The following is a 26,233-nucleotide window of genomic DNA, read 5'->3' on the forward strand; positions in this document are numbered from 1 at the left end:
GGGTTTGCTTTGGGGACCTTTGATTCTTACCAACTGTGAAAGGAAGATGCAAGAGTTTACATGCTCTCTTTGTTACGTGGAGTAGAAGAGGTCAAAGAGGAAAGATAAAGAAAGCATAGAAATAATATCCTCAAGTCAAAATTCAGGGTCTGCATGTAAAAAAGAAGACAACCTGAGAGCAAGCAAGGAAACAATATGGCATTCAGATAAACTGAGGTTGGTGTCAAAGAGGAAGGAGACACCAACCTGAAACCTGATTGGTTCTAAACAAAAGTTAGAAGAAATAATAACGACTAATTTAATTATTTTATTTCTTTCTCTTTATATTCTTTATATTCTTTTAATTATTTAAATGATTTTATTTCTTTCTCTTTATATTCTTTTAATCATTTAAATTATTTTATTTCTTTCTCTTTATATTATTTTAATAATTTTATTTCTTTCTCTTTATATTCTTTTAATCATTTTATTTCTTTCTCTTTATATTCTTTTAATCATTTAAATTATTTTATTTCTTTCTCTTTATATTCTTTTAATCATTTAAATTATTTTATTTCTTTCTCTTTATGTTATTTTAATAATTTTATTTCTTTCTCTTTATATTATTTTAATAATTTTAATAATTTTATTTGTTTCTCTTTATATTATTTTAATAATTTTATTTCTTTCTCTTTGTTATTTTAATAATTTTATTTCTTTCTCTTTATATTATTTTAATAATTTTAATAATTTTATTTGTTTCTCTTTATATTATTTTAATAATTTTATTTCTTTCTCTTTATATTCTTTTAATCATTTAAATTATTTTATTTCTTTCTCTTTATATTATTTTAATAATTTTAATAATTTTATTTGTTTCTCTTTATATTCTTTTAATAATTTTAATAATTTTATTTTTTTCTCTTTATATTCTTTTAATCATTTAAATTATTTTATTTATTTCTCTTTATATTATTTTAATAATTTTAATAATTATATTTGTTTCTCTTTATATTCTTTTAATAATTTTATTTCTTTTCTCTTTATATTCTTTTAATCATTTAAATTATTTTATTTGTTTCTCTTTATATTCTTTTATGTATTTTTAATGCTTCTTCCACTCCCTGCTGCAATGCTTTTATTTTATGTAAAGCAGCCAGTGCCATTAAAGCCGGTCACATGACGCTTTTCCCGGCGTGAATCGGGCCGTCGGTCTGATGCCAGAAGCTGCAGATCAGCACCTTCCTCCTGCGGGTTAAAGCTCAGGGCAGCTCAGGGCAGATGTGAAATCCCACCAGATGTTTGAGACCCGCATGTCTGTGTCTGGCTCCTCAGTTCCTGTCCGAGGTGGAGACGTGGTGCAAAGTCTGCAGCGAGGGAGGGTTACCGTCCGAGATGCAGGAGCTGGAGATCGCCATCCACCGCCACCAGAGCCTGTATGAGCAGGTGACCCAGGCCTACACCGAGGTAGATCAGCACACAGCGAGCCGGGCGTACTCATCACCAGAAACTCACAATTTTATCTCATAAAGCTAGGCCTGGGCGAGTTCACTCGTTATTATCGCGTTAACTCGCTGATTATTTAACGCTGATAAATGTTTTATCACGCATTAACGCAGTTTTTTAAATTTTATTATTATTATTGTTTTTTTTAATACAAATTTTTTAATAATATTTTATAAAATATAATAATTTTATATAAATATTTTATATAATATATAATATAAATATAATATAATCATTTTTTTATAATATCCATTAAAGGCTTTTGTGCCTTTAATGGAAAGTTCAGAGAGACAGGAAGCAGGGGGCAGAGAGAGGGGGAACAACACGCAGCACCCCTGTTTTATTATTTCTTTTATTCTGTAAAAGTCTGTTGCTCACAGGCTTTTATTTTGTAAAAGTCTGTTGCTCACAGGCTTTTATTTTGTAAAAGTCTGCTGCTCACAGGCTTTTATTCTGTAAAAGTCTGTCGCTCACAGTCTTTTATTTTGTAAAAGTCTGTTGCTCACAGGCTTTTATTTTGTAAAAGTCTGCTGCTCACAGGCTTTTATTCTGTAAAAGTCTGCTGCTCACAGGCTTTTATTTTGTAAAAGTCTGCTGCTCACAGGCTTTTATTCTGTAAAAGTCTGTCGCTCACAGGCTTTTATTTTGTAAAAGTCTGTTGCTCACAGGCTTTTATTCTGTAAAAGTCTGTCGCTCACAGGCTTTTATTTTGTAAAAGTCTGTCGGTCACAGGCTTTTATTCTGTAAAAGTCTGTCGCTCACAGGCTTTTATTTTGTAAAAGTCTGTCGGTCACAGGCTTTTATTTTGTAAAAGTCTGCTGCTGTGGAACAGGAAAAGAAAGTAATCGGCGGATCCACCAAACATGGAGAAGGGTACGGAACTTTTACTCGGCCATTTTCATTTTAAAGTTCTTCCAGACGGCGGAGTCGACAGAACCAAAGTCATCTGTAAACTCTGCCAAGTTGAATTGTCTTCTCAGCGTAGTAGTTCCAGTCTAAAATATCACTTAAAGGCAAAACACACAACTGATAGCAGCAAGTCATTCAAGGAAACAGACAGTGGAGCGAGGCTTCTACATAAAAACTACAGAAAGATGCTGATGTTAAAAGTGTGTTTGCACAACAAATGTTATGGCACTTTCATTCATATGGCAGCACATTTAAAATAAAGCTAAATGCTAAAAGCTATACACTACTTTTGGATTCATTTTTGGATTCTGCGTACAAATGCGATTAATCAGGGAAATCATGTGATTAATTAGATTAAACATTTTAATCGTTGCCCAGAACTAGTTAAAACATTAAAAAACAACGACTAAAATCCCATAAAAGTTTTTTCACTCTGTTTTAAAATCACTGAGAGTTTAATTGTCGTGATCTCGCAGCGAGCCGGGCCTCTGGGCCGTGATTGGCTGTGATGACAGGGTGTCACAGCGTCTGAAAACTCTAAATTTAGTCCCGCAGCTCCGCCGCTGCAGTCGGTGTTTTTATCTTCAGACGAGCCGCTGCAGGGTTCGCTCAGTTTCTGCTTATCTATGTCCAGTTATACATCCACATAAACATAATCACACGGCTGTGGGCAGAGGCTCAGGCCGAGGCGGCGGCTGCATTGTTTCCTGTGAGCGCGCTGCACAAAGTGAGGCTCACACAGACTCCACAGGGTTTTTATCTCTCTCAGGACCTGATGCCTGTGTTTAAGGAGGGAAATAACCGTAACTGAGTCCTGTTTGGTCCACAAAATGCTGCCGGCTGAAACTCTTCAAGCTTTTGTTTAGTTAGTTTAAAGATGAGCTAGTGGGGATGATGTGGCTCGTTGATTGTTTTGGTCTTTTTATTTATTTATTAGTTTATTTGACAGGGACAATACAATCAGACATAGCTACAAATCAAAGCTTGTAGCTGATGTGATGCATACAGAGTACAGCAACAAGTGCTAATTTACAACTCCCGTCCCTGGTTAGGCTTTTCTATGCTGACACAAGACCTAAAATTACATTAATTTACATAAGAACATTAATCTATAAATACAACAGTGCAGTTCAAACTCATTCATTGATTTGTTTTAAGCCAAAATCTAAGTTTAAAGGTGAACAATTTAAAGCAATACAATGTAACTTCTCAAAAAGCCCACTATGGAGCGCCCCCTACAGGCTTGGAGGTAATGTACGGTTACACTGTCGTAAATACAACACCCTTACAACAGGAATACAACAGGAAAATAGTTTTCCTCAGTTATAACAAACTAGCGAGTCACTTTCCGAACACAGTGAAACATCAAGCAAGTACAACACAGCACAAAGCGTGGCAGCAAATAAGCTACTTACTGATCCAGCAGAAAGGTGGCTAGCTCTGAATCGAACTTGAATCCAAATGTTTCTTTCAGCTCTCGCCAACGAGTAAAAGCTGTTCAGAGAGCAACTCTAGTCCAGTCTCTTGCTTTGTCGGCCTCTCTCTTTCTCTTCCTTGCTTCATCAGTCAACGTCTTCTTCTGTTTCTTCGGTGCCTCTGCCATGATGATCGTACTGACAATGTTGCGCTAGCTTAGCCTTATACCTGGGAGCGTGAGAGGGGTCTATTTGTTTTTGCGGTAGGAGAGAAAGTAAGTGTTGAAAACCTGACAAAATACCGTCTGTTTACCATTTTGTTCCCACGAATTCGGCGCTACTAAAGCTAGCCACAGTGAGCTAACGCACTTCCGGTTATTTTCACAAAATAAAATACCCGTTGCCTTTTATCATAGGGAAAGCCATTACCATACAATTGGTGCTTTTGTTTTGAAAACAGGAAGTGAACCTACCCTCGTTGTAGCTAGCTTGAAACTGCCGTTTTGACAGGAAATGACGATCGGCGACGTCACGTTACGTTGCATCTTGGGTAGTTTGAGTATGAGTAGTAACCTCATGATGCATACCCAACATTTAGGAGAATCTAGTATGCATCCGGGAAAAAAGTCAGTATGAGTAGTAGGAGTAGTAGGAGTAGTATGCGGTTTCGAACACAGCCTTTATCTGAAGTGTTTAGCGTTAGCTTAGCTTCAAACTGAGAGCGTCCTGACACAGAATCACATCTTTCGACGATAATCTCCTTTTAAAGTTCAGCGTTCCCTCTTTATTCCGTCTGTCTGGTTTACACGCCTCGCTGTCCTCTTCTCTCTGAGTTTTCTCTTTAATTCCTCTTGACGTACCTGTGTGTGCTTGTCCAGGTGAGTCAGGATGGTAAAGCCCTGTTGGACGTCCTCCAGAGACCTCTGAGTCCCGGAAACTCCGACTCTCTGACGGCAACTGCTAACTACTCTAAAGCGGTCAGTGTCATTGCACCAGTTTCACATTTACTGTAGGCTCACACTCATAATTAAAGCTTTTTGATGTGTGTGGAACTTCTCAGGTTCACTGCATACTGGACGTGGTTCACGAAGTGCTTCATCACCAGCGGCGTCTGGAGAGCATTTGGCAGCATCGAAAGGTTCGACTGCACCAGAGGCTGCAGCTGTGCGTGTTCCAGCAAGATGTCCAGCAGGTAAACACTCACTCAGAACGGCATCCGGGAAGAGAAACGCAAACACCAGCAGTGTGACAACAAGCTGAGAGCGCATCCAATGCTGCATTTCCAGGAATAAACTTTTTGCTTGCAGCGTTAGTCTCCTGAGAAAAGCTCGTGTTGACCTACAAGTTGGAGCTCAGAGGAGCATGTAACCCTGAGTGTGAGAGGCAGCAGTTTGCAGCTGTGCAAGCGAACATTCCTCAGATAACATGCTGTCGGAGGGGCGAATGCGCTGATTCCTGCAGGTTTTACAGAAACCGGAGAGCTCGGGATTCATTAGCAGGGCAACAAGTTCACCCGGAAGAATGATTGTCTGACAGTGATGGAGTTGGACTGAGATACAACCGGGGTTCCCCTGACATTACAGGTGTCAGAGCCGCACATCCCAGCGTTTAACTGCAGGTTTGACACCTGCTTCCTCATCTCATACGCAGCGTAATGCATGTGTACCGTTAATTACTGCGTTTAAACACTTTGGATGTATTAACCCCATTAAACACTTGTACTGGGAGACCTCCATCTTTACCAGAAACATGCCGACAGTGTTGCCATAGTTACTTTGAAACAGTAATCCGACTACTGACTACTTCTTTAAAAAGTAACTAAGTTAGATTACTTTTAGTTACTTTCAGCAGAGGCTGATCCCCCGCCCCTATAACATGAAAATGACTTCCAGTTCTGCCAATACTCACTTTATTGATTATTTTAACCGGAACATCAAGAATGACTCTGACGTTTGCAAACTTTTTCTTGAAATAGGCTTACATGTTTTTTAAATAAAAAATAAATAAGACGGTCTTTCTTGACTTTACTTAAAACACGTGACCTCATCATCTGGCTCTTCCTCCATCTCATCATCACTACACACAGCCTGGTAAACTCGAAACGCCTCGACAAAGTTCGAGCCGTTATCTGTCACTGTTGCCACCACCTTGTTCCCAATCCCATACGCCGAGTGGATGTCTTCAATTTCTTGACCAATGACGTCATGTGTGCGTCTCCCTCGTATTCTTCTGCATGCTAAAGCTGCCTTTTTGCGTTCTAACGTGTCTCTACTAAGCCAGGGTAATGTGGCCCCCCTGTAACTTTTATTGTTAGCTGTCCAAATATCAGCTGTTGTTGACACAAAGTCGACATCATGTAGCGCAGCCTTCAGATTTGTCTCGTTTCATATTGCTTGTCCAGGTAACTAGAAAAGCATGTTCTATGCTAGTCGCCTACAACTGCAGCTGTTACTGGATTACCCAAAGCTACAACTGACGAAGTATACGTATAGATAAACAGCCGTACACTCATTCAGATATCGTATATAGGAGTAGAAGATGTAATACAGTACAAAGACGTTAACGAGTCATCTTTGAGTCATCAATTGCGACCAGGTAAGATAAACAGCTAGCTAGCCCTCTCCATAGCACTGCCTGAAACGTAGGCTATATGTTATAAAGTTAGCACCAATAGCTAAAGCTATCAACTATCGTCTGTGACAGGCACTGATGAAAACTGTGGTTTAGATTGCTGTATTTATTTAAAATGATTAGGGAAAGTGAGTTAAATGTAACAAATGATATCGCTGGTGTTTCACATTTTAGTGGGACAGATCACTTTTACTGGGCAGGTAGATGTAAAACAACGAGTCGCGGACACTGATATAACTCATAAGAAAACGAAATTATCCCAAATCATTTCAATACAAATGTATGGTTATAATCATGAATATATGTTGACAAGTCAAATATATGTATTGGGCTTGTAAGTAACATTCAGAAATAACATGTTAGCTTTTGTATGGTCACTATAACATGCCGGCCAGCGGCAGGAAGAAGGAGTTTAACACCTGCTGGTGACCTCAGACGCCCTGATATATGCTCCCAGGAACAGGAAGAAGGAGTTTTACACCTCAGACACCCTGATATATGCTCCCAGGAACAGGAAGAAGGAGTTTTACACCTGCTGGTGACCTCAGACGCCCTGATATATGCTCCCAGGAACAGGAAGAAGGAGTTTTACACCTGCTGGTGACCTCAGACGCCCTGATATATGCTCCCAGGAACAGGAAGAAGGAGTTTTACACCTCAGACGCCCTGATATATGCTCCCAGGACCAGGAAGAAGGAGTTTTACACCTCAGACGCCCTGATATATGCTCCCAGGAACAGGAAGAAGGAGTTTTACACAATATTTCACCTTTAATTATTACCTCCATGCTGCTGTAACATGTGCAGAATGTGGTTTAAATAAGCTGAACCTTCTCTGTAAAACACGGCAGCTGATTTTGGGTTTTGTTTTAACTTCATGATGAACTGATGATGGTTTTTATTTACTGATTTCAGGACAGAATCACGTGTGTTTTTAATTCTTCCTGAACATCAGCAGCAGTTTCTTTCAGCCTTGTTTCTTCTCTCTGTTTGCTCACACATTCTCTCACAGAGGCGAACCTCTCCCTTTCTTTTCTTCATCCGTTGCTTAAATGCGAGCTCTAAATAACTGCTCTGTGTTGTACTTTAATTACAGTCCACACAGCCTTGTAAACAGACTGAAGCTGCTAACATTACATGTTAGGCAGAACCCCCCTCGCCTGAGAATTCAGCCCTCAGCTCAGATTTAAACGGACACGTTCTTCACCATGAAATAAAGATGTTTTGTCATGTTGGAGGATCGTGTCAGTCCAACCTGTTGAAGTGCCTGAAAAATGATTTAGTGTTCCTGTAGTTTTTATTTCCAGCATTTTCTACAGCCTTTATGTGAAGTAGCTGCAGTCTCCGTGTGTTTGTCGTACGTATGAATGGTGTTCGGGAGGCAGAACGAGGCATCGGACCGCAAATTTCTAGATGACTGCTCAGATTTTGGCGCCCTGCAGACATTATTATGAGGCCCCGGAGAAAGTGTGTTTAAGAGACGAAGCCAAAGACTGAAGCCGAGATCACATCAGCTGAGCTTTGCCAGTTCTACTTCTCATGCTTCACTTTCTATGAGACCCCAGAGAGACTCCGAGAGACTCCGAGAGACTCCGAGAGACATAGAGAGACTCCGAGAGACTCGGACAGACTCGGAGAGACTCGGAGAGACTCGGAGAGACACAGAGAGACACAAAGAGACACAGAGAGACACAGAGAGACACAGAGAGACCCCAGAGAGACTCGGAGAGACTCGGAGAGACACAGAGAGACACAAAGAGACACAGAGAGACACAAAGAGACACAGAGAGACACAGAGAGACACAGAGAGACACAGAGAGACACAGAGAGACACAAAGAGACACAGAGAGACACAGAGAGACACAGAGAGACACAGAGAGACACAGAGAGACACAGAGAGACACAGAGAGACACGGAGAGACTCGGAGAGACTCGGAGAGACTCAGAGAGACTCAGAGAGACTCCGAGAGGACGAGACGAGCACTGAAAGTGAGACGAGACTCTTAGAGAGAGAGCGACTTCGTACCAAAGGTGCATAAATCAGTGAAACCTTCGTTATTCCAGCCAGAGCTGCTCCGCTGCAGGATGGATGTGACCCCGGAGAGGCCGAGACGGAGCACACAACGTGCACACAACGTGCACGCTGCCGTTTTATTTGGCACTGTGAGGTAACAAAGAGAGGCCAGCTGCAGTTTGTCAGCTCGCACTGAGCGCTCTGCAGCTGGACCTGACAACACGATGACATCATCGCTGATGCGGTGACGTAGTAACGCGCCGGAGGTGTGGCGGTCAGGAGGTGTGGAGGTCAGGAGGTCAGGAGGTCAGGAGGTGTGGCGGTCAGGAGGTCAGGAGGTGTGGCGGTCAGGAGGTGTGGCGGTCAGGAGGTCAGGAGGTCAGGAGGTGTGGCGGTCAGGAGGTGTGGAGGTCAGGAGGTCAGGAGGTGTGGCGGTCAGGAGGTCAGGAGGTGTGGAGGTCAGGAGGTCAGGAGGTGTGGAGGTCAGGAGGTCAGGAGGTGTGGCGGTCAGGAGGTCAGGAGGTCAGGAGGTGTGGAGGTCAGGAGGTCAGGAGGTCAGGAGGTGTGGCGGTCAGGAGGTCAGGAGGTCAGGAGGTGTGGAGGTCAGGAGGTCAGGAGGTGTGGAGGTCAGGAGGTCAGGAGGTCAGGAGGTGTGGAGGTCAGGAGGTCAGGAGGTGTGGCGGTCAGGAGGTCAGGAGGTCAGGAGGTGTGGAGGTCAGGAGGTCAGGAGGTCAGGAGGTGTGGCGGTCAGGAGGTCAGGAGGTCAGGAGGTGTGGAGGTCAGGAGGTCAGGAGGTCAGGAGGTGTGGCGGTCAGGAGGTCAGGAGGTGTGGAGGTCAGGAGGTCAGGAGGTCAGGAGGTGTGGAGGTCAGGAGGTCAGGAGGTGTGGCGGTCAGGAGGTGTGGAGGTCAGGAGGTCAGGAGGTCAGGAGGTGTGGCGGGCAGGAGGTGTGGCGGTCAGGAGGTCAGGAGGTCAGGAGGTGTGGCGGTCAGGAGGTCAGGAGGTGTGGAGGTCAGGAGGTGTGGCGGTCAGGAGGTGTGGCGGTCAGGAGGTGTGGCGGGCGGGAGGTGTGGCAGTCAGGAGGTGTGGAGGTCAGGAGGTGTGGAGGTCAGGAGGTGTGGCGGTCAGGAGGTCAGGAGGTGTGGAGGTCAGGAGGTCAGGAGGTCAGGAGGTGTGGAGGTCAGGAGGTCAGGAGGTGTGGCGGTCAGGAGGTCAGGAGGTGTGGAGGTCAGGAGGTCAGGAGGTCAGGAGGTGTGGCGGTCAGGAGGTCAGGAGGTCAGGAGGTGTGGAGGTCAGGAGGTCAGGAGGTGTGGCGGGCGGGAGGTGTGGCAGTCAGGAGGTGTGGCGGGCGGGAGGTGTGGCAGTCAGGAGGTGTGGCGGGCGGGAGGTGTGGCAGTCAGGAGGTGTGGCGGGCGGGAGGTGTGGCAGTCAGGAGGTGTGGAGGTCAGGAGGTGTGGCGGGCGGGAGGTGTGGCGGTCAGGAGGTGTGGAGGTCAGGAGGTGTGGCGGGCGGGAGGTCAGGAGGTGTGGCGGTCAGGAGGTGTGGCGGGCGGGAGGTCAGGAGGTGTGGCGGGCAAGAGGTGTGGCGGGCGGGAGGTGTGGCGGGCGGGAGGTCAGGCGGGCAGGAGGTGTGGCGGGCAGGAGGTCAGGCGGGCAGGAGGTGTGGTGGGCAGGAGGTGTGGCGGGCAGGAGGTGTGGTGGGCGGGAGGTGTGGCGGGCAGGCGGGCAGGCGGGCGGGAGGTCAGGAGGTGTGGCGGGCGGGCGGGCAGGAGGTCAGGAGGTGTGGCGGGCGGGCGGGCAGGAGGTCAGGAGGTGTGGCGGGCGGGAGGTGTGGCGGGCAGGCGGGCAGGAGGTCAGGAGGTGTGGCGGTCAGGAGGTCAGGAGGTCAGGAGGTCAGGAGGTCGCTGGTGGAGAAACCTGAAGCTCGTTCTGCTTCGTGCCAAAGAAGCGGCTCAGAAATCCAGACGTGTCGGCGTATTTTCCTGCAGTTTCCGCACAAAACGCACATTTGTGAGAATGATTCAGGATTTAAACGCGGTGATAAAAACGATCTTCAGCTCATCTTTAACCTCGTAGAAGTTTAGTTTCAGCCGTCTGAGCTGAAGGTTCGCTGCTCCCGTTCAGGGACCTCAGCGTCAGAAACAGGCGGATGCTGCATCTTCCTTTCGATCCGTGTGTGCGTTAGCGTTAGCAGGAAGCAGCTAACAGGTGTTGCTTGCTAACCCTAAACCTAACTACAGGGGAGTGTGACGGTTGAGTTTTTTACTTTGAACTAACGGAGGCTCACTGATTCCGTTGTTTGTTAAACTCAAACCTCTAAAACCACAACAAACACAGCGATTAAACTGTTTCTCACTGTTCTCGTGAGTTTGCTGTTTAGAGTGTTGAACGCAGCTCGGCGAAGCGTCTGGAGCGACCTGCAACGCGCTCATTAAAGGCCATAAATCACAGCCGCCACCTGCTCCTGATTCTATCGATGAGCCTCTTTTCCCCTCCCGGCTGTGTTGTTTCCGTTTGAAATTCCTCACATTGAATTCAGATTGTAGATCTTCTTGGGAATTGTGCAGCTCCAGATGTTTGTGACTGCACAGCTGGAGGTAAATCCAGATGTTTGTGGTGAGAACAGCTCAGTTTGAAGGAGCTAACAGCGTTTGTAATATGTCCCATTACTTTACGTTCGTTACAGTTATTGTTCCTACACTGTTCAAACCTTTACTCACCGGCAGTAAAACTGCAGATTTAACGTCACCTGCTGCTAATTTAGCTAAAAGGCTAAAAGGAAAGTGTAGAAAGTCAAAGCTTTCAGGCAGAACCGGAGCAGAGATGGCTTCTTCAGGACCAGCAGTTGTGTTCTGGCCTCATCTTCCCGGATCCTTTCGATCCGTTTGTGCGTTAGCGTTAGCAGGAAGCAGCTAACAGGTGTTGCTTGCTAACCCTAAACCTAACTACAGGGCAGTGATTTTTATCGATGAGCCTCTTTTCCCCTCCCGGCTGTGTTGTTTCCGTTTGAAATTCCTCACATTGAATTCAGATTGTAGATCTTCTTGGGAATTGTGCAGCTCCAGATGTTTGTGACTGCACAGCTGGAGGTAAATCCAGATGTTTGTGGTGAGAACAGCTCAGTTAAAGGAGCTAACAGCGTTTTAGGGGCTCAGAACACCTGTAATAATGTACCTTTGTTCCAGCACATCTTGCCCACACTTTTTGGACCTGTTCAAAGCTGACAGGTTTTTGGAAGAATTTTTTTTAAATCATGTCTGAAGTTTTAGAGACTGAGATAAAACCTTGTCCACTTATTGCTATTTTTGGGGTGCCTCTGAACTACCCTACGTTCAGAGCACAAAAACAGAATGTACCATCACTGGCCTCTCTGATTGCCCGTAGACGTATCCTCCTACACTGGAAGTCACCAATTGCTCCAGGACTGCATACCTGGATAACTGGAAAAAATCTAATTTTCTTTTTAGAGGATCAGTTGAGAATTTTTTCACCACATGGCGGCCTTTCCTCTCTTGGGGGAGGGGAGGGTGGATGGGGTTTCTTTTCTTTTGTTCTTGTTTTTGTGTGTTGTATGAAAAAGAAATGGATATATTGTGATTCCTTCTCCTGTGACACTGATTTTGGGTTTACTGATAATGTCCTAATAAACAAATAAAAAAATAAAAAAAGAACACCTCCTCTGACCTACATTTGGCACTCAGACTGTGAAGGTTTTTCATCCGTTTCATCCTTCATTCATGAGCTCGGGGACCCTGCTGCTGTTTCCTGCTCAGAGCAGCGGCTTCACCTGCTGTCGGAGGGCATTTTAAAGACCAGCGCTGCTGTTCTGTCTCCTTCAGGTGATGGACTGGATAGAGAACCACGGGGAGGCGTTCCTGAGCAAACACACCGGCGTGGGGAAGTCGCTCCACAGAGCCCGGGCGCTGCAGAAAAGACACGACGACTTCGAGGACGTGGCCCAGGTGAGTCTGCCGCTGGATGTGAGCTCACACTGAGGCTCAGATGTTGAATGTTTATTTACTGGGTTTGCTCACATCTGTTAGTGATCGGCCCTGATTAATCCCAAATTATGAGGAGCGGCGTGCCTGGTGGCAGGAAGCGTGGAGACGGGCCTGTGCATGACCATGTATGGTCCTGGAAGATCTGCAGATGCTCTGCGTCTCTCTGAGGGTTTTAGCCATGAAGCTGCAAACAGAGACACATGTTGGAGGTTTAAACTGCAGCTTCAGAGATCAGTTCAGTTTATGCAGCATCTGCTTCTCTGCACGGCTTAAAGAGTCCGAGTCCGAGTCCGAGTCAGACATGTCGATTTGATGCTCGGCTCCACTGAAGTCTGATTTCATTTGCTTTAAAGTCCAGTTAGAACTGGAGTGATGGACGGGTGTGTGGGCCCTTTTCAACATGACTTTAGGGAATAACCGAACTCTCATGTGATCGGGATCATTGAACCATCTGCAGCTTTTAAATAGACGCACACAGACCGATTTAACGGCTGAGGCCAGGTACACACTTCTGACCCCTTTAAGACTACACTGCCTCTGCTGGTCATGTCCATAATGCAGCTTGCAAACACAGAGGCTGTGTTCCAAACCGCATACTTCTCCTCCTAACTTTCTGAGTTAGTATGCGAGTTTGAGTAAGCAGAAGTTCCCGGATGCATACTAGATTCTCCTAAATGTTGGGTATGCATCATGAGGTTACTACTCATACTCAAACTACCCAAGATGCAACGTAACGTGACGTCGCCGATCGTCATTTCCTGTCAAAACGGCAGTTTCAAGCTAGCTACAACGAGGGTAGGTTCACTTCCTGTTTTCAAAACAAAAGCACCAATTGTATGGTAATGGCTTTCCCTATGATAAAAGGCAACGGGTATTTTATTTTGTGAAAATAACCGGAAGTGCGTTAGCTCACTGCGGCTAGCTTTAGTAGCACCGAATTCGTGGGAACAAAATGGTAAACAGTCGGTATTTTGTCAGGTTTTCAACACGTTGGGGATCTAAACGACTACTTTCTCACCTGAAAATGTTTCAAATGTTGCTAAAGTTTACAGAGTTTAGAGCCTAAGGGAAATCAGCTTCAGGCCGGCTGATTTCGGCTCGGGCAGGAGTGAAATGCATTGTGGGTAAACGCTCTGCATACTGTCTGATCGAACAGTATGTAGTATGCAGTATGGAAGTATTCGGTTTCGAACACAGCCATATTGTTGTTTTGTATCCGGCAGCAAATGCCGATGCGTGACGAACACACGTATCCTTCAAATCAAAAGCGAGTCGACTCCTGGCTCCAACACTCCCTGATTAGGAGGTCTGAAGTCCCATCGTTCCTTCATGCATGTTTGATTTAACTCAAACTGTCCAAAGCTGCTTTGCACAAGATAAACTGTCCTGACCTGGACTTTGATTTGAGATTTAAAGAAGAAGAAGACGCCAGTAACAACCGAGAAAAATAGAAACCCAGCGGGCAGCGTACATCTCATCTGTTTAAAAAGAACAGAAAGTGATGCTAACAGCACATAAAGCTGTCCAGGTCACCTCTAAACATGAAGCTAAATATTTGTTGTGGTTTGTGATGTATGAGGTTAACTGAGGACAGTTGGATACTACCAAAGGTAAAGGAAGGTGTATTAACGCTGCATCTAACCGTTCAGCATCGCTTTCTCTCACTTTGCTCCGAGGAAAGTGGCGATTTCTTTTAGATTTAACGTGATAAGATGCATGTTTTTAACAGACTTTCTGAGAGTCGGCCTTTGCTCCTTCAGACATGTGAAGGTGGGACTGTGAGTGCTGCAAACAGCTGCCAGCGGGATGGAATCTCATGTCAACTTTCAGCCAGATTTCCTTTCCTTACGGCTAGGGATGGGAACTGATGAGATTCTTACGATTCCAATTCCATTTTCGATTCTGCTTAACGATTCGGTTCTTTGTCGGTTCCCTTATCGATTCTCATTTGGAGAAAAAGGACAACAAACCGGTCGATTAGCATCAACTTTGTTTAGTTTAGAAGTAACACGAGTCGTGACCTCACAAACCCAACAACGGTGAGGTCCACATTGGTCTATCCTGGCCTGGGTAATTGAACTCTTCCTGCTCTGGTGAAAGGAGAAGCTGGAGGTAGAGGTGAACTGGGGGTAGTACCACCAGCCTCTGGCTCTGAGCCAGTCAGGCTCTGTCTCTCATGATTTCATCTAAATGTAATGCCTGAGAAGGCATTCATTTAACCTTAACCGTTACTGACAGCAGCTTTTACAATCAGGCAAATGGTGCTAACATGATAGGCAGTGTTTGTTAGTTAGTTAGTTACCTGCAGTGTTAGCCGAGGACATGCTAACGTTGCTAACGTTGCTAACGTTGCTGGGTTCAGATTCACCAACGTTAGTCCGGAGCGGATCGAAAACGCGACATTCATTCATAGTTATTGCATGTTGGTAGTATTTCCTCCCTTTGGTGAAATATTCACTTTGCAAGTTGCCCTGTTGTCGTCTTTTTTAGGGATGTGGAACCAAACTTTGGAGCGTTTGTACCGCTTGGGCGCCATGTTTACTGTTGGCTGCTGGCTGCGCTGGACTCGCCACGCAACGCTGCGTGGTGACGTCATTCGCGCCCACTGGGATCGATAAGGGAATCGTTTGCAAAATCGCCAAAACGATTCCAAGGAATTGAAACACTGGGAACCGGTTCTCAACAAGAACCAGTGTTCGATTCCCATCCCTACTTACAATTAAATGTAAATTTATTCATTCTGCGAGAACAAATTTATTCTAAACAGACACAAACCAGCAAAACCAGAGTGAACAACCAAAGCAGGTTAATGTGAGGTTCTGATTCTCCTGCTTCACAATGCATCTTCACACCTGTGCACGAAAAGCTCTTAAAAAACGTAAAACTGAACACCCAACAGTTAATAAATCATTAACTGCACCGGTCAGTGGAGTTCCAGCAGAGGAATAATCCTATTAAAGAGTGTGTGGTAATCTCCCAGAGTAGCTGTGTAGCTTTGGGATGTTTACCCTCTGGATTAGGATTAAAACTCAACTGCAGGTCACTGTTATTTAGGTCAGAAACTCAGATTTTTGTTTCTTCCTGTTTGCATCTTTGTGCGATTTTGTTGTGTTTAGCTGGTAAAACCCACCACTTACCATTAGATTAGAGATATTAAATACCTGTAATTATGTCCACGTGCACACAGAGACATGCCACACTGTAGTTAAAGACGTATACAGGTGTGTAAAGAGTCTTAATTTTGCATGGGGTCAACCTTTGAACCTAATTATTGCTCGTTTAATTGCGACTGTCCTTATCTACATTTGATAATGAGCGACGTCATTAAAACAGACCAAAGATCGACCTGATATGATATTAAATTCCAGAGGTGATATTCAGGAAGAAACTAGTATCATTTACACACAGTATGATTTTATCAAGAGATTGAGACACAGGTCTTAAGAAACAGCAGAAAGGCTTTTATAGGGAATTATTTTGGCATTTTCACATGTAACAAGGTAGTTACAAACCAACAAAAATCGTCAGTTTGGAAAAACTACACAAGGGATCCTTGGATTTAACAGTCATAGCTTAAAATCATGAGCAATGGTTGTCTTGTCTGATCTTTTCAGCAAAAATATTTACAGTTGCACCTTATATCGTCAAGTTTGAGCTAACACGTCAGCTAGCACGATATGCTAATGGCTAATATTATAAGAGAAGAGATGGGGTAAGACTATATACATATAAAAGGCCTAATATTTACATTCAGTGTGTAGTATTTGCTTATTTTGTTACATTAGCTTGTTTGAGCTAATGTAGCAACTAGCATTATCTTTTATAGACTCACCTGGCAGCTGGTATTATCTTGGTAAAGCTTATGAAAGATCTATTATCTTAAAAGAGCTAACATGACGGCTAACATTATCCTGGAATAGTTACTTTTTAATTTAGTCCTTTTTATGTGATGTTAGGCCTAAGGCTAACATGACAGTTCACATGTTTGTGAAGTTTAGCCTAACAGCTCACATTAGCTTGTTTGAGCTAATTTAACAGCTGACGTTTCCTTGTTATGGATGATGTAACACCTAGCCTTATCTTGTTTGAACTATTATAACAGCTAAAATTATCTTGGTAAACTCCAACCTAAGATTATCTTGCACAAGTTAATGTAGCAGCTAGCATCTTCTCTGAGCTAATCTGAAAACCGTGATTATCTTATTTTAGCTAATGTAAAGCGCTAATACATCGTTTGGGTGTAATATAACAATTACTGGAGGAAGGCATCTCGTTGCTTTATTTACCCTTGTGACTTAGCTGAGTTTAAAGGAAGATGTCTCGTCTCCCAACCTTTTAATCGCGGTTTTAATACACCTCTTTGGTTGTTAAGGCATCTCTAAGTGGATTACTTTGTGTTACTTTGTGATGACGTGATGTCATCGACGGTCGTTATGATGTCACTTGGTTCGAGGCACACGTGGGCTTTGAGACGTCTTTATCTGAGTTCAGTTTCCTCAAGAAAACTCAAATGTTTATTTAGCATGTAGCATCTTTTTTCTTTACATGCTAAATTAATCAGGCAATAGTTGGAAAAAAATGAATAATTTAATCAGCAGTTATATTTATTTATAACTGGAGATGTGAGCAGGATAGTTTTCATTGAATTTAAGTGTTTTATTACTCAGTTTGTTTTCTCAGTTGCTCACATCTACGAACCCGCCAGTTTTTCTACTTCATTTAATTGATTTATTCTTGTGTGTTTTTTAGAAAGTCGAGTTTGAGCTTCTTAATTAAAGTGACAGGGACTTTTCTGCTCTCCTGTTATCTTTCTCCCATAATCCTGAACCAAGCCAGTTGTGCATCAAAGGATTAAAATGCCAGACTAATCTGTCTGCATGTGAAATATCCACACTGTTAGCTTTCACTCAAGTTCTTCTTGAATAACTCAAATCGGTGCACGTTTTTCCTCCTCTTGTACCTCTCTGCAGCGCCCAGTGAAAAACACCCAGAACATCTCAGGTTTATTATATTTCCTGAAGTGACATTTTCCAGATAATCTCTCATATTTACCAGAGTAGACAGACACTAATCCATTCTTTATCCTCCCGATGACTGCAGAGCTTAAGTATTTAGACAGGATTATATCCCTTTTTGTGGATTTATTGAACAAAATAATGTTAGCTGCTGATTTACAGCAACTGGAATTATTGCACAATGATCTGACTGTGGTTTGTGCCAGAATCTGTTTAATCTGGTGGCATGCAGGTATAGATGTCACTCAATCAGAGCAGGAAACAAACTCTTAGTTGGATTCTGTAGCTAATGCTAATGTGAAGACTGCGATCTTTGATTGATTCAGGACCCTTTGGAGTGTTTTATCACCAACGAATCACGGCTGCAGTGTCATTATTCGATAAAACTTACATTTAAATGCACTTTAACACACAGCAAACTACAGGAAATATATCAAACACACATAAACAGGACCTGAGCTCACAGAAAGCTCGTTCCACGGAGCAGGAGAAGTTCTGACCTGAATGATCACCGATCAGGTGATGGACTGTGAGGGCTTTCTGTGTTGATACAGCAGCCAAAGAGATCCCTCCTGATCAGAGTGAGAAGTGTAACAAGTCAAACTCTGCACCACTGTTTGGAAAACCTGGAAATATAACGTCTTCAAAGGAACTCGGGAACACATTTTTCAGTCGGTTTGAGAAATAGATGCTTTGATTTACAGAGATGGGCAGCGGTTCCTGAGATGTTTAAACCTTTAAAATCCAAATGAGAGACTCTGTTATTTGACCAATAATTTATGTATCTATATGGCTGTGTTCGAAGCCGCATATTACATACTGCATACTTCCATACTACATACTACATACTACATACTGCATACTACATACTACATACTACATACTACATACTCTTCGATCAGACAGTATGCAGAGCGTTTACCCACAATGCATTTCGCTCCTGCCCGAGCCGAAATCAGCCGGCCTGAAGCTGATTTCCCTTAAGCTCTAAACTCTGTAAACTTTAGCAACATTTGAAACGTTTTCAGGTGAGAAAGTAGTCGTTTAGATCCCCAACGTGTTGAAAACCTGACAAAATACCGGCTGCTTACTATTTTGTTCCCACGAATTCGGCGCTACTAAAGCTAGCCGCAGTGAGCAACGCACTTCCTGTTATTTTCACAAAATAAAATACCCGTTGCCTTTTATCATAGGGAAAGCCATTACCATACAATTGGTGCTTTTGTTTTGAAAACAGGAAGTGAACCTACCCTCGTTGTAGCTAGCTCGAAACTGCCGTTTTGACAGGAAATGACGATCGGCGACGTCACGTTACGTTGCATCTTGGGTAGTTTGAGTATGAGTAGTAACCTCATGATGCATACCCAACATTTAGGAGAATCTAGTATGCATCCGGGAACTTCTGCTTACTCAAACTCGCATACTAACTCAAACAGTTAGTATGAGTAGTAGGAGAAGTATGCGGTTTCAAACACTATAAAGTCTGTATATCTGGTCTCTGCTCTAAGAATGAAAATAATTATAAACAGATGATTTATACTAGTTTGATAGCAGAAGTGGGATTTTTTTATTGGAATGTTATGATAATAAAGAGTTAAAGCATGCAAAGATTAAAGAGGAGTGGACCTTGGATTGAACCTTGAGGAACTCCGGAGATAATTTTAGTTTTTTGCTGATGCGATCGGCTCTGGAACCTGATTGGTTTGTGCCATGAACAGCTTGACTTGAGCTTTTTTCATCCAGTTGTTTCTAAACTTTGATGAAAAAAGATAAAACTACACTTTTTCTCAGGAATAGCTGTTAACCGCTTGGTTGACTGAAAGCCAACAGAAACTTATCTAAATGCATCGGGATGACGGTAAATGTCGGGGGGGGCTATTTTTTCTTGTTCCAGGGTTTATCCCCGTCCAGGAGCTGAAGGTGTTGTTTGGTCTGACAGAAGCAGCTTTTACATCGTGTGTCTGAATGTTCTCACGTGTTTCTGTAAAATGTTAAAACTATGATCTAAATCAGGGAGGGGCCACTTCCATGATAAAGAGGGCAGACATTTTTTCAGCACTATCATCGGAGGGCCACATGACCACGCACTTCGAATAATTGGATATGAAAGACGCTACAAATGATTCTCAATAAGAACACATTTTATATGAATTTATATCTGTATGTTTATTGCACCAACATACAACTATTTTCTGCATATAAATGCATTTTAACACGTCCTTAATAAGCAACAAAGACAAAACATTTTTTTTTTTAAAGTGCAAAAAGGAATTTGAACTCCTTTACAACAAAGAACCAAACTGAAGAGGTACTCTTCTTCCCATTTTGGCTGAAAAATGCGATTTTCTCTTTTTGCCGCTGCTAGTGGCCATGGCTCTGGACTTTCCTATTCGCTGTTGCGGAAAGCGGCCCGGGCCCGCTAATGTTTGCGTATGGGGCGCCCTCTATCGGTCAACAGTATAATTACATTATGTATTTTTTTATTTCATTATTTTTTTTATTATTATAAAGTTATTATTGATCTATTTGCGGGCCGTACTGAGTGAGGACGAGGGCCGCCAGTTGCTCATCCCTGATCTAAATGTCTGTGATTGTCGCCTGTTTCTCCTTTCAGAACACGTACACCAACGCAGACAAGCTGCTGGAGGCGGCCGAGCAGCTGGCACAGACGGGGGAATGTGACCCGGAGGAAATCTACAAAGCAGCCCGACACCTGGAGGTGCGGATCCAGGACTTTGTGCGGCGGGTGGAACACAGGAAGCTGCTGCTCGACATGTCGGTTTCCTTCCACACGCACACCAAGGAGGTGGGTGAAGGCCGCGGTGTAGTTACTGCGATAGCTTCAGGGTGAGCTGATGGCGTGCATGTTTGTGTCCAGCTGTGGTCGTGGATGGAGGAGCTGCAGAAGCAGCTGCTGGACGACGTCGCCTGCGACTCGGTGGACTCGGTTCAGACTCTGATCCAACAGTTTCAGCAGCAGCAGACGGCCACGCTGGAGGCAACGCTCAATGTGATTAAAGAGGGAGAGGAACTAATGCAGCAGCTCAGGTGACCATCAACAGGTTCTTTTAGTGTTTGTGGGGAAAACTATCCCCAAAGTCTCTGAAACTGATTTATTCAGCAGCTCAGGTGACCATCAACAGGTTCTTTTAGTGTTTGTTGGGGAAAACTATCCCCAAAGACTCTGAAACTGATTTATTCAGCAGCTCAGGTGACCATCAACAGGTTCTTTTAGCGTTTGTGGGGAAAACTATCCCCAAAGACTCTGAAACTGATTTATTCAGCAGCTCAGGTGACCATCAACAGGTTCTTTTAGTGTTTGTTGGGGAAAACTATCCCCAAAGTCTGTGAAACTGATTTATGCAGCAGCTCAGGTGACCATCAACAGGTTCTTTTAGTGTTTGTGGGGGAAAACTATCCCCAAAGTCCCTGAAACTGATTTATTCAGCAGCTCAGGTGACCATCAACAGGTTCTTTTAGTGTTTGTGGGGGAAAACTATCCCCAAAGTCTCTGAAACTGATTTATTCAGCAGCTCAGGTGACCATCAACAGGTTCTTTTAGTGTTTGTGGGTGAAGACTATCCCCAAAGTCTCTGAAACTGATTTATTCAGCAGCTCAGGTGACCATCAACAGGTTCTTTTAGTGTTTGTGGGGGAAAACTATCCCCAAAGGGTCTGAAACTGATTTATTCAGCAGCTCAGGTGACCATCAACAGGTTCTTTTAGCGTTTGTGGGGGAAAACTATCCCCAAAGTGTCTGAAACTGATTTATTCAGCAGCTCAGTGACCATCAACAGGTTCTTTTAGTGTTTGTGGGGGAAAACTATCCCCAAAGTCTCTGAAACTGATTTATTCAGCAGCTCAGGTGACCATCAACAGGTTCTTTTAGTGTTTGTGGGGGAAAACTATCCCCAAAGTCCCTGAAACTGGTTTATTCAGCAGCTCAGGTGACCATCAACAGGTTCTTTTAGCGTTTGTGGGGGAAAACTATCCCCAAAGGGTCTGAAACTGATTTATTCAGCAGCTCAGGTGACCATCAACAGGTTCTTTTAGTGTTTGTGGGGGAAAACTATCCCCAAAGTCCCTGAAACTGATTTATTCAGCAGCTCAGGTGACCATCAACAGGTTCTTTTAGCGTTTGTGGGTGAAAACTATCCCCAAAGTCCCTGAAACTGATTTATTCAGCAGCTCAGGTGACCATCAACAGGTTCTTTTAGCGTTTGTGGGGGAAAACTATCCCCAAAGTCCCTGAAACTGATTTATTCAGCAGCTCAGGTGACCATCAAACAGGTTCTTTTAGTGTTTGTGGGGAAAACTATCCCCAAAGTGTCTGAAACTGATTTATTCAGCAGCTCAGGTGACCATCAACAGGTTCTTTTAGTGTTTGTTGGGGGAAAACTATCCCCAAAGTCTCTGAAACTGATTTATTCAGCAGCTCAGTGACCATCAACAGGTTCTTTTAGTGTTTGTGGGGGAAAACTATCCCCAAAGGGTCTGAAACTGGTTTATTCAGCAGCTCAGGTGACCATCAACAGGTTCTTTTAGCGTTTGTGGGGGAAAACTATCCCCAAAGTCCCTGAAACTGATTTATTCAGCAGCTCAGGTTATAGCATTAATACTCAAATGTCACCAAGAGTTCGGGTCCTAACCACAGCATAAAGACTTTGAGTCATCAAACGGTGTGAGATGTGGGCTTTAGTTGTTTATGGGATGTTTGTCACCTGTTTACTCAGAGATGCAGCCATGTCCACCAACAAGACGCCGCACTGCAGTTCCATCGCTCACATCCAGGGGGTGCTGCAGCAGCTGGACGAGGCCCAGGGCCAGATGGAGGAGCTTTTCCACGAAAGAAAAATCAAGCTGGACATTTTCCTGCAGCTGCGCATCTTTGAGCAGTACACCATAGAGGTCAGAGAACGCGCTGGGCACCATGCGGCCGACAGCAGAAACCGTCTCTGACGCCTGTGGTCACGCCTTCCTTCTGCTCCGTCAGGTCACCGCCGAGTTGGACGCCTGGAACGAGGATCTGTCGCGTCAGCTGAGCGACGCCAGCCGCTCCGGAGGCGGCAGCGGCAGCGGCAGCGGCTGCTCCTCTGGCAGCGCAGAGGACATCGGCCTGGCAGAGCAGCGGCTGAAACGCCACGCCGAGAGGAAAGCAGCCATGAACAACATGACCTACGAAGTGATGCAGCAGGGTCAGGACCTGCACCAGTACATCATGGAGGTCCAGGCTTCAGGTAAAACAGGCAGAAGAAGAAGAAAGCCTTCATCAACACTGGCTGTGTTCGAAACCGCAAACTGCATACTACATACTACATACTGCATACTACATACTGCATACTGCATACTACATACTGCATACTACATACTGCATACTACATACTACATACTGCATACTACATACTACATACTGCATATTACATACTACATACTGCATACTACATACTGCATACTACATACTGCATACTACATACTGCATACTGCATACTACATACTGCATACTACATACTGCATACTACATACTGCATACTGCATACTGCATACTGCATACTACATACTACATACTACATACTGCATACTACATACTACATACTACATACTGCATACTACATACTGCATACTACATACTGCATACTGCATACTGCATACTGCATACTACATACTACATACTGCATACTACATACTACATACTACATACTACATACTGCATACTACATACTGCATACTACATACTGCATACTACATACTACATACTGCATACTGCATACTGCATACTACATACTACATACTACATACTGCATACTACATACTGCATACTACATACTGCATACTGCATACTGCATACTACATACTACATACTGCATACTACATACTACATACAACATACTGCATACTACATACTGCATACTACATACTGCATACTGCATACTACATACTGCATACTACATACTACATACTGCATACTACATACTACATACTGCATACTACATACTGCATACTGCATACTACATACTGCATACTACATACTACATACTACATACTGCATACTACATACTGCATACTACATACTGCATACTGCATACTACATACTACATACTGCATACTACATACTGCATACTGCATACTACATACTGCATACTGCATACTGCATACTACATACTACATACTGCATACTACATACTGCATACTACATACTACATACTGCATACTACATACTGCATACTGCATACTACATACTGCATACTGCATACTACATACTACATACCGCATACTACATACTGCATACTACATACTACATACTGCATACTACATACTACATACTACATACTACATACTGCATACTACATACTGCATACTACATACTGCATACTGCATACTACATACTACATACTGCATACTACATACTGCATACTACATACTGCATACTACATACTACATACTACATACTACATACTGCATACTACATACTACATACTGCATACTACATACTACATACTGCATACTACATACTGCATACTGCATACTACATACTGCATACTGCATACTGCATACTACATACTACATACTACATACTGCATACTACATACTGCATACTACATACTGCATACTGCATACTGTATACTGTATACTACTTACTGCATACTGGGGAAGTATGCGGTTTAGAACACACGCTCTGATGCTGCGTTAGCCGAAGCTCAGACGTTCAAAGACGTCCTATTACCCAGAATGCAGCTGGATGATCCCACAGAGAGAGAATTAGGTTAAAAATCCTCCCGCTGTGTCTGGAGTGACAAATCCTCATAATGCCAGGAAACGAGTCGGCTGGACACATAAACCTTTTAATAAATGCTTCCACTCATCAGACATTTCTACCGTTAAATCTTTCATTCTTTTAACCCTTTCTGCTTTTACAGTCATCCCACAAATCCCCCAAAAAGGAAAAAGATGATCTCATTAGTACGCAGAATCCAAAAATGAATCCAAAAGTAGCGTATAGCCTTTAGCATTTAGCTTTATTTTAAATGTGCTGCCATATGAATGAAAGTGCCATAACATTTGTTGTGCAAACACACTTTTAACATCAGCATCTTTCTGTAGTTTTTATGTAGAAGCCTCGCTCCACTGTCTGTTTCCTTGAATGACTTGCTGCTATCAGTTGTGTGTTTTGCCTTTAAGTGATATTTTAGACTGGAACTACTACGCTGAGAAGACAATTCAACTTGGCAGTGTTTACAGATGACTTTGGTTCTGTCGACTCCGCCGTCTGGAAGAACTTTAACATGAAAATGGCGGGGCGGTCGGTGGCGTAGTGGGTTAAAGGGGAACTCTGGGGCATTTGAAGTGTGTTTCCATTGCTAGAGGTTTAGTATTTAAAACATTACAACAATACATGCCCAGTAATATTGTTGTAATGTTTTAAATACTTGAACGCAGTTTTTCTAGAGAATATAATTGTTTTGTATATGGGAGTATTCTCCATCGACTCTTTTGGGCTTTCACATGCGCGAGCCTACAACCAGCCGGTGAGTTACATGCTGTTTATAAAGTTGTTTTGTAACGTCCCCATGCCAGTAATGTGAGAACCATGCATATGGTTTTGATGGTAAGGCTTGTGACTTTATTGTCGGATGGTTTATAAAGTGGTGTGACGTTTCTGCAGTGTGCAAGTTGTTGTTTTACGTGGAAGGGTTAGCGCTTGCCCCTAGCCACCACGTATTAGCCTCGCATGACAGGCTGCGCGGACAGAGCGATCTCCACACAGGGAGCGCAGATTTGCACCTCTCTGTGTCCTACTATCAGTATTTGACAACCTCTAGCAATGGAAATGTGCTTCAAATGCCCCGGAGTTCCCCTTTAAGCAGCCGTCCCATGTACAGAGGCTTAGTCCTCGATGCAGCGGGCCCAGGTTCGACTCCTGCACCGAGCGGCCCTTTGCTGCGTGTCTTCCCCATCTCTCTGCCCCCTGCTTCCTGTCTCTCTCACACTGTCCTATCATTAATGGCATAAAAAGCCCCAAAAAATACTTTAAAAAAACAAGACAGAACAAAAAACAAACAAAAAAAAGAAAATGGCCGAGTAAAAGTTCCGTATCCTTCTCCATGTTTGGTGGATCCGCCGATTTTCTTTTCCTGTTCCACAGCAGACAGCAGCAGACTTTTACAAAATAAAAGCCTGTGAGCAGCAGACTTTTACAAAATAAAAGCCTGTGAGCAACAGACTTTTATAATAATAATTTAAATAATAAAACAGGGGTGGTTTGTGGCGTAGTGGGTTCAGCTGGCCCCGGTTCAAGTCCCGCATCAGACGGCCCCGTGCTGCGTGTCGTTCCCCCTCTCTATTTTTTTTTAAATTCTTTTTAAATTGAAATTTTATTTTTTTTATTTTTTTAAATTAAAAATATTTATTATAATATTTATTTATTTATTATAATAAAAAAATGATAATTTAAATAAATTAATAAATCCTACGTTAATACGCGATTAAATATTTATCGTCCGTGTAAGACTTTATGTCTTCTATGAAGTAGAAGTCAAAGTAAATGTGCAAACCGTCCCAACTTTTTCTGATTTGGGGTTTAACTTGGTTATAAACAACACTTCCTGTCTATAAATGCACCAAATTTCAGGCTCAGAAAGGATCTAAAGCGTCACACTTTATCGAGTTAAGAATCAAAGAAAAGTAACCTACAAATCACAGATACTGAATGGTCAGATGTATTCTCAAGGATACACTCCTCATCAGTTTGTGCCAGACACGGCCTACTTC

General features: G+C 43.4%; 1 protein-coding gene across 5 annotated transcripts in view; it reads left to right on the top strand.

The window, feature by feature from the left end:
• kalrna (kalirin RhoGEF kinase a) overlaps positions 1-26,233 on the top strand; it is a 253,945-nt gene that overhangs the window by 93,490 nt on the left and 134,222 nt on the right. For all 5 annotated transcript variants that reach the window (XM_075480381.1, XM_075480382.1, XM_075480384.1 and 2 more), the window contains exons 11-18: positions 1,315-1,446; positions 4,688-4,786; positions 4,870-5,001; positions 12,291-12,413; positions 20,082-20,273; positions 20,346-20,515; positions 22,201-22,375; positions 22,461-22,704. In XM_075480381.1, the coding sequence (XP_075336496.1) occupies positions 1,315-1,446; positions 4,688-4,786; positions 4,870-5,001; positions 12,291-12,413; positions 20,082-20,273; positions 20,346-20,515; positions 22,201-22,375; positions 22,461-22,704 (1,267 nt within the window). The remainder of the gene's footprint in view (positions 1-1,314; positions 1,447-4,687; positions 4,787-4,869; positions 5,002-12,290; positions 12,414-20,081; positions 20,274-20,345; positions 20,516-22,200; positions 22,376-22,460; positions 22,705-26,233) is intronic.

The sequence above is a fragment of the Odontesthes bonariensis genome, chromosome 12, assembly GCF_027942865.1.
Source record: "Odontesthes bonariensis isolate fOdoBon6 chromosome 12, fOdoBon6.hap1, whole genome shotgun sequence".
Taxonomy (NCBI): domain Eukaryota; kingdom Metazoa; phylum Chordata; class Actinopteri; order Atheriniformes; family Atherinopsidae; genus Odontesthes; species Odontesthes bonariensis.